This window comes from Chiloscyllium plagiosum, chromosome 18, assembly GCF_004010195.1.
Source record: "Chiloscyllium plagiosum isolate BGI_BamShark_2017 chromosome 18, ASM401019v2, whole genome shotgun sequence".
In the NCBI taxonomy this organism is placed as follows: Eukaryota; Metazoa; Chordata; class Chondrichthyes; order Orectolobiformes; family Hemiscylliidae; genus Chiloscyllium; species Chiloscyllium plagiosum.
The window spans coordinates 8,645,978-8,661,269 of record NC_057727.1 but is presented as its reverse complement, the minus strand read 5'-3'; the positions used below and the strand labels follow the sequence as shown (position 1 = coordinate 8,661,269).

At 39.4% G+C, this 15,292-nt stretch overlaps 1 protein-coding gene across 1 annotated transcript in view; it reads left to right on the top strand.

Annotated features, from left to right (window-relative positions):
- The window catches only part of arih2 (ariadne homolog 2 (Drosophila)), a 47,318-nt gene extending 36,982 nt beyond the window's left edge, over positions 1-10,336 (top strand). The window contains exons 11-12 of the mRNA XM_043707647.1: positions 7,268-7,351; positions 8,578-10,336. Coding sequence (XP_043563582.1) covers positions 7,268-7,351; positions 8,578-8,655 — 162 coding nt within the window. The 3' untranslated portion in view covers positions 8,656-10,336. The remainder of the gene's footprint in view (positions 1-7,267; positions 7,352-8,577) is intronic.
- The last annotated feature ends 4,956 nt before the right edge of the window (positions 10,337-15,292 follow it).

Sequence of the window (15,292 nt, the reverse complement as noted above, 5' to 3'; positions counted from 1 at the left end):
GGATTCCCTCCAACAACTTGCCCACCACTGAGGTCAGGCTCACCGGTCTATAGTTCCCTGCTTGTCCTTACCACCTTTCTTAAACAGTTGCACCACGTTTGCCAACCTCCAGTCTTCCGGCACCTCACCTGTGACTATCGATGATACAAATATCTCAACAAGAGGCCCAGCAATCACTTCACTAGCTTCCCACAGATTTCTCGGGTACACCTGATCAGGTCCTGGGGATTTATCCACCTTTACCCATTTCAAGACATCCAACACTTCCTCCTTTGTTATCTGGACATTTTTCAAGATGTTACCATCTATTTCCCTACAGTCTATATCTTCCATTTCCTTTTCCACAGTAAATACTGATGGAAAAAACTCATTTAGTATCTCCCCCATTTTCTGCGTCTTCACACAAAGGCCACCTTGCTGATCTTTGAGGAGCATTATTCTCTCCCTAGTTACTCTTTTTTCCTTAATGTATTTGTAAAAACCTTTGGATTCTCCTTAATTCTATTTGCCAAAGCTATCTCATGTTCCCTTTTTGCCCTCCTGATTTCCCTCTTCAGTATACTTCTACTTCCTTTATACTCTTCTTAGGATTCATTCGATCCATCCTGTCTATACCTGACATATGCTTCCTTTTTTTTCTTAACCAAACACTCAATTACTTTAGTCATCCAGCATTCCCTATACCTACCAGCCTTTTCTTTCACCCTGACAGGAATATGCTTTCTCTGAATTCTTCTTATCTTATTTCTGAAGGCTTCCCATTTTCCAGCCATCCCTTTACCTGTGAACATCTGCCCCCAATTAACTTTCGAAAGTTCTTGCCTAACACCGTCAAAATTGGCCTTTCACCGATTTAGAACTTCAACTTTTAGATCTGATCTATCCTTTTCCATCACTATTTTAAATCAAATAGAATTATGGTCACTGGTCCCAAAGTGCTCCCCCACTGACACCTCGGGTGGAACTGAGAAATAAGAAAGGGATTGGTCACCTTAATGGGATTGTATTATAGACCTCCTAATAGTCAGAGGGAAACTGAGGTCAGGCTCACTGGTCTATAGTTCCCTGGCTTGTCCATACTGAATCAGGAGATTGTCTTGTACGCACTTAACAAATTCCTCTCCATTTAAGCCTTTAACACCATGACAGTCCCAGTGTATGTTTGGAAAGTTAAAATCCCCTACCAAAATCACCCTATTATTCTTACAGATAGCTGAGATCTCCTTACAAATTTGTTTCTCAATTTCCCTCTGACTATTAGGAGGTCTATAATACAATCCCATTAAGGTGACCATCCCTTTCTTATTTCTCAGTTCAACCCAAATAACTTCCCTGGATGTATTTCTGGGAATATCCTCCCTCAGCACAGCTGTAATGCTATCCCTTATCAAAAATGCCACTCGCCCTCCTCTCTTGCCTCCCTTTCTATCCTTGCTGTACCATTTGTATCCTGGAACATTAAGCTGCCAGTCCTGCCCATCGCTGAGCATGTTTCTGTAATTGCTATGAGATCCTAGTCCCATGTTCCTAACCATGCCCTGAGTTCATCTGCCTTCCCTGTTAGGCCCCTTGCATTGAAATAAATGCAGTTTAATTTATTAGTCCTACCTTGTCCCTGCCTGCCCTGACTGTTTGACCCGCTTCTGTTCTCAACTGTATCAGTCTCAGATTGATCTCTTTCCTCACTATCTCACTGGGTCCCACCCTCCCACCTTACTAGTTTAAATCCTCCCGATCAGCTCTAGCAAATTTCACTGCCAGTATATTAGTCCCCTTCCAATTTAAGTGCAATCTGTCCTTCTGGAGAGAGAAGCAGAGTTAACGTTTTAAGTCCAGTGACTCCCTGTCAAACTCTTGTTTTATTGTCATGTATACTTTAAGCTTATGTATTTTATATTGTGTGGGATAAGAAGAGAAGAACTTAGTTTCGTTTATGAAAGGATGTCTGGAATCAGTTCCCATACTTTTAAATGAGGGCTTTTAAAACTGTGAAGCTAAATAGATTAGCACCTTGGAAAGAGAGCAGCAGGGAAAAAAGGCTCTTGCTGAGCTGCTGGATGTTTCATACTGCCGGAAGGGGTTGGGGATGTTGGGAGAGAGATGGATAGAAGCATTTCCTGCCAGGAAGAGAGAACCAACTGGAAGGTTAGGAATGTAAAAGTTTCTGTTGGACAGAGCAGGTCTCTGACAGCAATGGTGATGCTACTTAGCAGTCCTAAAGCTGTCTGGGTTGAAAAGAAACCCTGAGTGATTTAAGAGGAAGCTTCAGAACCAGAGGGCTGTGGAAGAGGAGTTTCATAGACTCCGTGATAAGAAATAAGTGAACTGACTTATTGCTTGTCTCAGAATCTCATGAAAAGACATTGATGCTTGTTAGCTTTTGTGAATGCGGAGGTTTGCTGAAAGATAACCAAATAAAGTTGTGTCACTCGAACAAGCACCTTGCAAATGGAAGTTGATCCTTGAGTATCTAAGGTTGTTGATGAAGTTGAATGGGTTGAAACTTTATTTGACGTTTTGCAATAAGATTGTATCAACTTGTTCTTGTATAATCTGTTTTTTTTTCCCTTTTGGTCTTACAAACTTTGTTCTTTTGTTAAAAATATTGCATCGACGATCTCTAATTCGTAACAAAAACAAAACTTAATATCTATAAAGCCAGGTTTCACTTTGGGATCTGACTTATCCAGTATCATCATCAGCTGAGGTTGTGGACAAACATCTTTTAGACAATGATAGATTGTTGTTAGGCAAGGTAGTTGAAGTTTGTCGGGGGTAAATGGGAATTTGGAATTCAATACACAAACAGGCTTCATCTTATTCAGTGGTCAAGCAGGTGTGAGGTGTCCATTAACATACTTCTCCCAATTCATGTGTTCACATAAACAGAAAAAACTAGAAATGCACTGCATGTCAGACAGCATCTGAGAGAGAAAAACTGTTCAAATTGCAGATTATCTTTTTGTCAAAATGTCAACACACTTTTTCTGTCCCTGGTGCCTTATCTGCTGAGTAGTGTCAGCATGTTCTGTTGTCTGTTTCAGATTTCAAACATTTGCAGTATCTTGTTTTTATTATGTTACAATTGTCAGGCTATGTTCAAATGATTCTGCCCTATAAAACATACTTATTTTGGTTCTATGATTATGTTCCTGGTCCTACTGTGATGTGCTGCATCCACTGTGCTCTTTACTGAAGCGTTCATGATCATGTGTACAGAATTTGTTTGAGAGGCAACAGGCATGGATTCTTTGGCTTGTTCTGCTTGATATTTTGTTGCAACTTAAGTACATAATAGTCGATGAGTTTTATTTTATTCAAGGAAAAGAGCAGTCCAATGAGAATGTAATAGAGACACCATAGTGTGCACAAGATATGAATTAGAGGCAGGAATAGGCCATTTGGCCCCTCAAACTTGTTCCAACGTTCTAGAAGATCATTTCTGATTTGATTGCAACCTCTCCAGAATTCACCTGGGTTCTCACCATGTCCAAGTCCAAGTTGTGTCTTAACCAGAACAAAGGTACTGTTCCAGTCGAAGCTAGATGAATTTTCCAGCATCATTTAAATTGTTGTGAAACTGGTCTCTTCAATCCAAGTGAGCGTTTGCCCTTTGGTTCTTCATAATAAAGACAACCATTTCTCCTCCTCTTGGATTTCTCTGTCAGAACCTGAAATCCGATATCTCATTTTCCATTTGTTGCTCCATATAGCAACGTGAATCTCATGGGCCTTGAATTGAGGTGAAAATGTGAACCGGCTATCCTGTGGAACTCTATTTCCATTCCATTTTGGAATTAATTCAACAGCTTTAAACATTGTTTAAAAACCTAACATCCCTAACGCTTCCCTGTCTGCCCACATTCAAGAACCATGGTCTTGCCATTTTCTACAGGATTGATTACTTTGCACTTTTTGATCAGTCAAACCACCTTTCATTCCCTCACTTTTCCCTAAATACTGAGGCAGACCCAAAACATAACAATCTTATATATTTCATATTTCTAACAAAGCTGCTGTGGTTCTGTTCGCTGAGCTGGAAGTTTTTGTTGCAACAAAAACTTCCAGCTCGGCGAACAGAACCACAGCAACGAGCACCCGAGCTACAAATCTTCTCTCAAACTTTCTAACAAAGCTGTTTATTATAACTGGTTTGACCAGGGCTAGTGGGAAGAGATGAGAAGTTTTGGACAAAGATACAGGGGATTGAGAGTAGGAACATTTTACACGGCAATTGGGAATGACCATGAACCTGTCCACCCTATTTCCTTTTGACTATTCCTGCTTCCACTATTCCATGAGGGAAATTAAGATGCAGCATGATGGGGATCAAGTTGAGGAGTGGGACTGATGAGATTGACTCCATATCTAATCCCCGCAAAGCAATGTGCCAAATGCAGTTGTGTTGGAAATGACTATAAGCACTGCACTAATGTAAAGATGCCAGTTAAAAGAAGGCTTTCTTAACCCATCAATGACCAACCATTTCATCATCTTAGGTCTGCTTCCAAACTGTTCATTTACGGGAGGGATTATCTGGAATAAGCATTTTTGATGAGGTCTGACCCAGCTGCAAAATGTTCCAGACCTGTAAGGCACTTGGAAATTGTCATGTAACAAACGGTTTTAAAATCTTATTGTCCATGAATAAATGAAAGGCTATGGGTTGTAGATGTTAAATTGTTGTAGGTATGTGAGCATCCCTAGATAGACTAGCTTTTATTGCTCAGACCTAATTGTCCTTTAGTTTGCTGGTGGGAATGAGCTGAGCTGCTTCCATGAACTGCTGCAGTCCATGTTTTCTAGGCGCAGTCACAGTGCTATAAGGGAAGAAATTTCAGGATTTTAATCCAGAGTCCATTAAGAATAAAAAATCAAAAGTACTATGGATGCTATCAATCTGAAACAAAAACCATTTGCTGGAAAATCTCAGCCAGTCTAACAGCATCTGTGCACATGAATCCGTTAACACTTTGGGTCCAGTGGCCTAGAAGATTAAGTCTAATTTTTCTCTGAAGATGCTGATATACCTGAGATATTTCAGTGATTTCTGCTTTTGGTCCATTTGAAGAGCTATGCTTTATGAAGCATATTGATAGAGAGGTATTTGCTTTGGTGAGTGTCATTAACCAGAGGACTTTTTTTTTAAACAATTAACGAAAGGAGATCTAGAGATGGAAATGATGTTTCTATTTTCCCCCAGAGTTGTCAGGGTTTGGTTAATTCCACCTGAAAACTGGTTGAAGTATTAGAGTCAGAGTCATATCATATGGAAATAGACACTTCAGTCCAACTTGTCCATACTGACCATTTTTCTCAAACCAAACTAATCCCTTTTGCCTGCATTTGGCCAATAATCCTCTAAACCTTTCCTATTCACATACCTGTCTAAATGTCTTTTAAATGTAGCTGTCCCTGCACCGACCACTTCTTCTGGTAGTTCATTCCTTTGTGCATAACCCTGTATGAAAACAGTGCTCCTCCAATCCCTTTTAAATTTTTCTTCTCTCACCTTAAACATATGCCTTCTAGTTTTGAACTCCTCGACCTAGGGAGAAGGTAGAGGTGTACTTTGTTGTTCACCTTCTCTCTGATCCTCATGGCTTTATAAACCAGTATAAGGTGTTGTGAAGTTGATGTGTGTAAAATAGTCAAATGGGGAAAACATTGTGTAGTCCCTTTAAAATATGGTTGGTTTTTTTTGTGTTTAGAGATTAGATTTAAACATGGATGTCTGAACAGCAGCTTTAAAGTTTGCAGGAACAGACAGCACCTGAATTGAAACATTTTGTGTTGAGAGGCTAAGCAGCAGTTTTATCAAGATACCAAGTTTTAAATTTGGCCCTTAGCTACCAAAACCGGAGATGTGTTGCTGGAAAAGCGCAGCAGGTCAGGCAGCATCCCTTATGCCCGAAACGTCGATTCTCCTGTTCCCTGGATGCTGCCTGACCTGCGCTTTTCCAGCAACACATCTCCGGCTCTGATCCCCAGCATCTGCAGACCTCACTTTCTCCTTAGCTACCAAAAACCTATCACATTTAAATCTGATAGTTTTGACAACATAGGACCAATCCAGTTGTAAGAAATTGATATATCATCATGGGTATAAAAGAAGGGGGCGGTTGAATAGAGCCCCAGAGCTAACTGCCATCTGCTTAGAGAAAGCACCATCTATTTACCACGTTACCGTGGCACACCATCTAAATTCCTGAAGAATTTACAGAGTAAACATTCCTGACACAAGGATCAGCGGAGAAGCCGCTAAGTTTGGGAAGACACGTAACCTGGCTGTAATTTCGAGAGACTAAATTCTATTGTTTTGTTACATCAATGGGAATTGTATTTATTGGAACAGCATACCATTAGAATCTTGTTTTATTTGGGGGTAGTTAGTAGTCAGAAGGGATTTATTCAGTCTGTAAATAATTAATTTGTTTACTGCTAGACTTAAATAAATAAATTAATACTAGTGGATTGTAAAGTGAGTGTCAGGTATTTCTTTTACTAAACAGCTTGAAGTTGTTGAAAAAAGTGGATTGCATCCCTTCTCACACGACTTTTAACAGATTAAAGGGTGAGGTGCTCCTCTTTGGGTGATTCAATTTTAGTTCTCAAGGTGGGAGGTCAACCTCCACTTTATAATAAAGGTCACTCCTCAATCTCGTATGCTGTATGTAAAAAAGTCCCAGACTATTCAGCTTCTGATATCTCAAGCTCTCCAGTCCTGATATGTCTTTTCTGCACCTTTTCCAATTTACTAATATCCTTCCTGTAGCAGGGTGACTAGAATTGCAAGCAATATTCCAAAAGTGGGCTAACCAATGTCCTGTACAGCTGCAACATGATGTCCCAACTTCTAGACTCTATGTTCTAACCAATGAAGGCAAGCATGCCAAATGCCACCCTGTCTACCTGCAACTCCATTTCCAAAGAACTATGTTCCTGAACCCCTTGGTCTTCGTTCAACAACACTGCCCAGGGACCTGCCATTAACTGTATAAGTCCTAAACTTTTCTTACCAAAATGCAACATCTGGCATTTTAGTCAGTACTTATGAATGTAAAACGAGCGGCATTATGGACAAAAGATGTTGCACTGGGTCTCTGTGTAATGAATTTTACAAAGATCCAGCGTATGCATGACAGGCTTTTGGTCTCTTCATGTACTGTTAAGTTTTGATCTGTAAATCAAAGAAAAGCAATCCGTTTTGATTCTCTATGGGTTTTTTTCAAGTACTTTCACTAACTCTATTAATTGTGCTTTCCAGTTTGAATACCAGCAAGCACAGCTGGAAGCAGAGATTGAGAACTTGTCTTGGAAGGTGGAGCGAGCAGACAGTTATGACCGAGGGGTAAGCAGTGTACTCAAGTGGACTCATTTATCCAAATGCCTCTTGAGTGCAAGAACTATGTGTACAGCGAAGACCAATAATCAATTAACATTGAAACATGGGGACTCAATAGTGGAAGTATGAGCAATGTATCATGCTGGTGTGGAGTTTGTGTAGAAGTTGCTGGACATTGATCTGTTGTTGATGTGGAACAGGTTAGTACAAACAGCTTAATTTTGATACATAGAACATTATAGCGCAGTACAGGTCCTTCAGCCCTTGATGTTGCGCCGACCTGTGAAATCAGTCTGAAGCCCTATTCCATTATTATGCATACATTTATCCAATGACCATTTAAATGCCCTTAAAGTTGATGAGTCTACTACTGTTGCAGGCAGGGCATTCCCCACCCTTACTGCTCTGAGTAAAGAACCTATCTCTGACATCTACCTAATGTCGATCATCCCTCAATTTAAGACTGTGTCCCCTTGTGCTAACCATCACCATCCAAGGAAAAAGGCTCTCACTGAATACTTTATTGAAGCTAAAGCCAAGATGAGCATCAAGGTGATTCCTCTGGTAAATGATGGGCCATGGTATGGCCATTCAGATATTTTACGGGTGTACTTGAATTAGTAAAACATAACATTTGAAGACTGTTGTAGCCCATCTGCTTTTTGTACAGTTCAAAAGCTAATTATATTCCTTAAGCTAGGTTTGTGAATCTTGGAGTTTAATCTTTCCTAGCTTGTCCAGAAAAACTGTTTAGTGAGAGTATATTATACACAAGTGTGAAAGCTCAGTTTCAAGCCTGCTCAGTCACTCAAAAGGTTCATATCTGATCGTCTTTCTGTATGGAATCTATAGTTCAAAAGGCCGTACAATTCCAAATTGTTGACCTAGTCCTGTATTCCTTGATTTCCTTTGTGTCCCAGAATTTGTCAATCTCAGCCTTGAATATACTTAATGACCAAGTGTCCATAACTCTCAGCTAAAGAATTCCAAAAGCTGATCACCCAACTGAGTGAAGAAATTTCTCTTCAGTCCTCAATAGTTTACTCCTCATTCTGAGACTGACCTCCAGTTCTAAACTCTGCAGCTGAGTAACATGGTACCAAAATATGCTTGAAATAAACCTTAGAAATGGTAGTCTTTAGATTTCAGTTATATGTTTTAGTTTAGGTTTGTGCATTTATTGGAAGCATTTGCCTGTACATTGAATATTTTTCTTTTATTTTGCATTTCAGGATCTAGAGAATCAAATGCATATAGCAGAACAGAGGCGTAGAACACTGCTTAAGGATTTTCATGACACATCAGACTAAAGGAGTCCTGTGGTTGTGGTGCCACATCGTAAAAGGCGTTGGCTGGGGAAGAAGACAAAATATCGTTTAGTTCCTTGTTTTTGTTTTCATCTGCCGTTCCTTTGATTTTCTTTTTTGTTTGCTGGAATAGTCAGCAATGCTCGTGGGTAATTCCCTTCATGAGCTGCAATAGTGTTAGACTTATTTTTAGAAGAAAAAATGTATTTCTTTTTTTAAAGAAAGAGAAAATAATATGAGCTAACGTTGAAAAATGAGATTGTTTAAACGTTTTAAGAAACCTGGGCTTTTACAAATGCTTTCACAGAGACTGGAAGGATTGCAGAAGCCTCAGCTTCCTCACAGACTTTTATGTATATTTTCACTCGAACAAAACTTTTGGGGCATTCGTGGCACAACCTAATTATAGTGCATACTGGCACCAGGGCACTCTGCTTAGGCGTTTGTTGGGAAAGCGCAGACTGCTTCAAAAGAAGTCATTTGGGAATAATTTGGCTTTCTGGTATCTTGTGTTAATGTGCGTATGTAGCCAGCTTTGTGTGGGAGCAATTTTTTCAGTCTGATTTAAGGTAGGGTGTTGATGGCAGATGATGATCTGTCGACATGAGGTGCTGTATTCTGAGGGGTGCTTCCTTAATGCCTTTTGTAGAACAAGTCTCTCCTGCATTTCTGGTCACTGGTGGGAGGGAGGAGAAAGCAATAGTTAAGTGAGTGCACGCTGTTACTACCTCTACTATGAATAGAATAACAGCTGGTTTACACTGCCTTGCAAGACAGTGAGATTTGTGAAGAATTAAAAGGTACATGAAGTACCTGATTTGTATGGCTCCTGCCCCTGCCCTGAGCATTTTGTTGTGACCTTGTTATCTGATTTTCAAAAATGATTTTTTAAATGCTTTATACTTTTTTAAAAACGAGTGATTTGAGTTTCTATCCCCACTCCCATCTTGTAATGGTTTAGTTGATGTACTTGCTGTTGTTGAGATGGGACCCTGGTTGCATTTAAGGATATATAATAAATGAGTTTTTATACATTTCAAATTTGTCATGCTACCTCGAGTGCAGTCAGCACTCTGATCTGCAATGGTTAGACTCAATACATTTTTTGGGGGCTATTTATGATGTGTATCTTTTTTATTTCCGAAAGATTGCAACAAGAGGTGATACAACTTCTGTAATGTTTTCAAATACTTGTGCTTTCTGCAGCATTAGAACCACTGTATTGTTCATTATTGATATATAAAAGAAAGTTATTTAATTCCACTTGCTTGCCATTGTCTGAAACCTTCCCAGATTCCCTTCCCTCTCACTGTGACAGGAATACTGTGCACCTGCACTGAGCTGAATTTGCTCCTCGTGTTTTTATTCTTTTTGATTGGTGTTCTTTCTCTGGCCAAGTGCCATGAGAAATTAGCTTGCTCCCAGTATTGGGTGACAGTGAGACTCCAACTGCACGCTAAGCTGATACTTAGTGCCATAGCCAATGTCACACGGATTGGATTAGCTGCTACAGACTCTCAGTCTGATTATAATTTTTCTTCCTCCTAATGAGGTAGACGTTGGAAGTTCGTTGGCTAAAGAATCAGACCTGTGATTTTGCCCTTCCTTTGCCCACTTTCCCCCAATGCACCTAATGTTAATTTCGTTAAGTTTTTTTTTCAATTCTGTAGTGCACGTAGTTGGATGTTTTGACGACAGTTTAATCTTGAGTTTGTTAATGTGCATGCTCAAGGTTTGCAGTGTCACCGAAGCCCTCTGATTGATTTATTACCTTGTAGCTGCTGCCCTCTTAACCCTGATGTTATTCCAAGTGACTCCATTCACATTGAATAAATCGCATCCTCATCTACATTAAAGACCCTTTTGCTTCCTGTTTCTATTTTAATTTCAGGTTATGCACGGCTGTAGGGGATGATCTCTCAGAAACAAACTTGCAACACAGTGGCTCAGGTTCTGACTGAAAGTTACATTGGCCAACACAATTTTGAAGGTTGCATCTCACGTTTGTGTTTCCAGCTCCCCAACGATTTCATTGATTGTCTAAGATACTTACTGCTGGCCCCCATGCCACTTGAAAGCGAACAGACTGTTCATTCCTGAATCAATAATTCCTAACTGTCTAACCTTTTCTCATTATTTAATCTAATTACTAAGTTGATGTTCCAAGAAACTGGCAGAGGAAGGAAAGCCTTCATTTTTTTTGAGGGGCTAATGATTTTTCTGTCTAGTTTGCTGATAGCATCATCCTATAAATTAAGTTCCTAGAGACTCCAGGGCAGTTCTGAAGGATTGGCACCCCTGCTAAAAGCATGTTATTCTGTGGCAATTAAGTGTTTGTGGCTGATTTCTGTAAACGTACCATCCAAAATGAAGCATTTAGGTTATGATTTGGAGGTTATGATTTGGTTATGATCTTCCTCAAAGAATTTGAGATAATGTTGTTGTTGAGTCTATTTAACAAATTGGCACCAATACGTTTTGGCAGAGGTGGTAAATTCGTGCTCCTTCAGATGTAGTTCGTTGCGGGTTGCTCATCTTTTCCGAACACATTCCAGTATTTGTGTGTTGGAGTGCAAAGAACTTCTGGTACTATTTTGAACAAAAGCAAGATTAGTTTTCAATTGTTCAGTACTGTAGCCATGCCGAAGAGAATATAATGCGGATCAGTGGAGTTTCTTTAGGAGCTTATTCCTGGTTCAGTGGATTTTATGGGCATGTATTTAACTCTTGAACTAACTCTTGTTCCATTAGGATTCAGTGGCCTCCAAATGTTTAGAGACAAGCTCTATAATTAAGAGCAAGCTACTGCAGGTATTGCTGATCTGAAATACAGACAGTATTGGAGAAACTCTTCAGCCCAAGAGGCAAGGTGAGAACTCCTTTTTAGCTCAGAGGGTGGAGGGAGCTTGGAACTCTTTGCCTGAAAGGATATTTGAGTCAGCAGCAGTCCTAAAATTTATTCATTTGTGCTGTCATAGCCTCCAGGGCTATGGGTGAAGAGCTTGAAAATTGAGAACAGTGTAGTCAGATCTTTTACCAGTACAGATACAATGGCTTCCTGTGTTGTAAATGTCTGCGTCTATGACGTCTGGCTACATCTGTGGAGAGAGAAACAGAATTAACATCTAGAGTCCAGTGTTACTCTCTCTGCAGCTTGATAATTGTTAAGTCGTTTGCTTATTTTCAATTTTCCAGGTTTTACAATTTTGTGCACACTTCCATTTCTGATTTGCTGATTTTTGATTAGTGAAATAGTTCCACTGTCTGCTTTCTGATTAATCTCCTTCAATGTGTAGACCCAGACCATAATCAAGCCATAAAATATCTTTCCAGGGAATAACTGCACATCATTGCCATTCACTAGTAAATTTTGCAGATGTATTGTCCTGGCGCTTTTTCCTAAGCGCACTTCAAATGTGCTGAAGGCATCAATGCCTTAATCTTAAATCCCTAATTCTGAAGATGCTGTTCTATTTCTCTGTATGCTGTAGCTATGATACTTGGAAGAAAATGTGACGTGTTGTTATACATTGAAATAGAGTAGTTCTGTGGCTATGCCAAGTGATCTGTTGCCATTTATGAGTTGGGATTGAGAATTTTCACTGCCGTTATGAAAAAAAACTGTGAGAAGGCAACCAGTGATGTTTTATTCCTTTATGGAAATGTGGGCGTTATGATTGCCCATCCTTAATTTCCCTTCAGGTGGGGAGTTGCTACTAGAATATAAAATCACTTGATATGACATCAGTATTGATTTAACTTTTTCTTTCTTTTTAAGTCCTAGTATACTTTTGACTGAGGGAGAGGATGTATGAACACTTGGATCCCAGTGCCTCTTCAGTCGGTCTAAATTTTTTATTCAATAACTTACACTTGCATAGCACCTAAAAATGTATCATGATGTAAAATAGCATAGTCTCCTAAGTCACTCACAAGAATTTCACAGAGCTATCGAGAGAGACATTAGTATTGGTGACTAAAGGCTTTGTCAAAGAGACATGTTAAGGAGTGTCTTAAAGGAGGTAGGAGAAATTTTAAAAGAACATTTTTGAGTTTAGAGCCTGAGTAGCTGTGGACATGGTCATCATTAGTGGAGGGATGAAAATCATGAATGCTGAGGAGGAAGGGACTGGAGGAGTACAGAATTTTGTCGGGATAGAAGAATTTAAAAACTTTCTAACACAGACACTTTTGGACAAAAATTTAACAGTTAACTGATAAATATCACTATTAGCATAGTTCCAATCAAGTTAATTTAGTACTGCTTGTAGGTCAGGCAGTAGTAAAGGATTATTTGAACAAAGCCGCTCACTTTAACAAAAACCTCAAATTACCTTTTCTAAGTACAGTACAAAATGTTTAACAGGCTTAATGTGTTTACCTCTTTAAATCTTGATGTTTCTTCCAGCAGTTGGAAATATAATTTAAATATTTTATGCAGGTACAAAACTTGGTGTATTTGCCTGCAGGTTTCTTCTAGCAGTTTTTTAAATTTGGAATTTTTCCACCTTTTTTAAACTTTCATGTGACAGAACAAAAAAAATTGTTTTGGGTGGACTGTATGAAAGGGTTCCTGTCAAGTTATTGATCATCTGAGCTCAATGTATTTCACTGACTTAGATTTAGACATGATTCAAGCTGCCTTGCAGCTACTTTTTTGTTCAGCTGTGGGAATGTTTCTCTTTTCCCTTACCCCTTCCTCTGCTTCACTACCCCAGTATAACCCCGCCGTGTGTGTGGGCATCAGTTCTGGCTCAAGTTAGGAGCACTTCCTCCACTGTCTGAAGGTTGTGCGATTGGAGTTCTTTTCCACGAAATCCAGCACAGTATCTAGTACAGAACTGAGGAATGCTAACTTTCTGATGAGATGCCGTGCTGGGACCCATGTGTATGTTCAGACCTAAAAGATCTCAAGGTTGATTTTGAAGTGGCTCAGGGAAGTTCATCTGCTTGTCCTAGCTAATGTTTACCATTCAATCAGCATCATTATAAAGACCACCTGGCCATTATCACATTGCTATTTATGGAGCTTGGTGTGTTTGCTTCAATAAAACAATGTTTACACTTCAGAAATAAAATGCTTTTGGGATGCCTTGAAGTTGTAAACATTGTTCCAGAAATGCAAGTCTATTGTCTCCTCCAACACCTTTGCTACCCTGTCTGACACTCAAAAAAAATTCTGATATTTATAAATTGCAATGCTTTGTGACTGATCATAGATGTTTGTTAGTTTGTCTTTGACGGTGGGGTGGTATGGCAGGGGGAGGAAAGCTGTTGCAAATATGTATTTGTATTTTCATGAGCTTCGCTTTTGAAGGTGTTACTTTGAAATCCAATGTGAAAGATTAATTCCTGAAAGTGGTGGAGAATTTTTGTTTTGCTGTTAACTTTCAGGATTGGAGTTGCCCCTCTCAGCAATCTTGTCTCTCACCCTTGATGTTAACTTGTGCAGGTCTATAGAACTGTTTATATCTCAGGCGATGCTTTCTGTTCACAGGTCTGTACATTTTTTAAGAGCAATACTTGCTGGTATGCAATATTGATGTGTTGTACCACGAAATCCTTACCCCTTTGCCCCCTCCACTCAATGTTCACAATCATTATACACCTGTAGTTATCTTACTCTTTATCAATGATTGAAGAGGGCACTGATGGCCCTTCCCAGATTTTTAAAAGTTTAGCTGCTAGATTAATACAGATTCAACTGGAACATGTATAATTCTTTTCCTGTTGAGTATTTTAACCCTTTTTGGTGGGAAATGGGTGATAATCAGTATTGTGCATTTTAAAAAAAAGTTTACTCATCCAAATTGGAACAATATTTGAGCCCAGGAATCTTGTCTGCTTTGTTTCTGTAGATTTGTTTGACGACTTCTCCAGAATGTGATTTATTTATTGTGAGGGGGAGTGCATGTTGTACTTGTTCTGAGCTTTGGTTTGTAAAGGACAGAGCCCTTTTTGGATTGTGGAAACCAGCATTTAGAGAAAACAAATATTTTTGAAGAAACCAAATTTATTCTTTGGCTGAGCTATGATTTAACGCCATTTTGAAAATCCATTGTGTTGAAATCTATTGCATGACCGAGCATATTTGAGTATTTTCAAAATTAACTATTTGAAGGGAAAAAGTCAGTAGGGTTTTTGGGAAAGAGCAGAGATGTGGGACTCACTGGGCAGATGTACCAAAGAGTTGGCACAGACATGATGGGTCAAATGGCCGCCTTTTGTGCTGTATCTGTCTGATTTTTCTTAAGTGCAATCTCTTGTCCATTTCCAAACAAGATACAAGATTGAAGGATTTTCAGTTGTAAAATCTATTTACAATTCCAGATAACCTGTTGCCCTGGCTCCTGTCCCTTTTTTACATGCTCAACTTCTGTTTGGGAGCATGAGCTGATTCAGACCTGAGGACACGCATCATCCTCACTGATACTGATGTTCTCTCATGGTCTGACAGCAGTGTGGGACAAGCAGCTTTCCCCAGTTGGGTCCTGGTGGTATCTGCTTGTGCTTATTTTTCGGAGGCTATATAGTTTAATTAATAACTCTTTCTCTATTGGGGTCTCTAGTGTTTCGAAGCTGTCCTTGTTCACAAATGTATTTGAAGCAATTACAAGTGTGTTTACTTTTTCCAGATGAT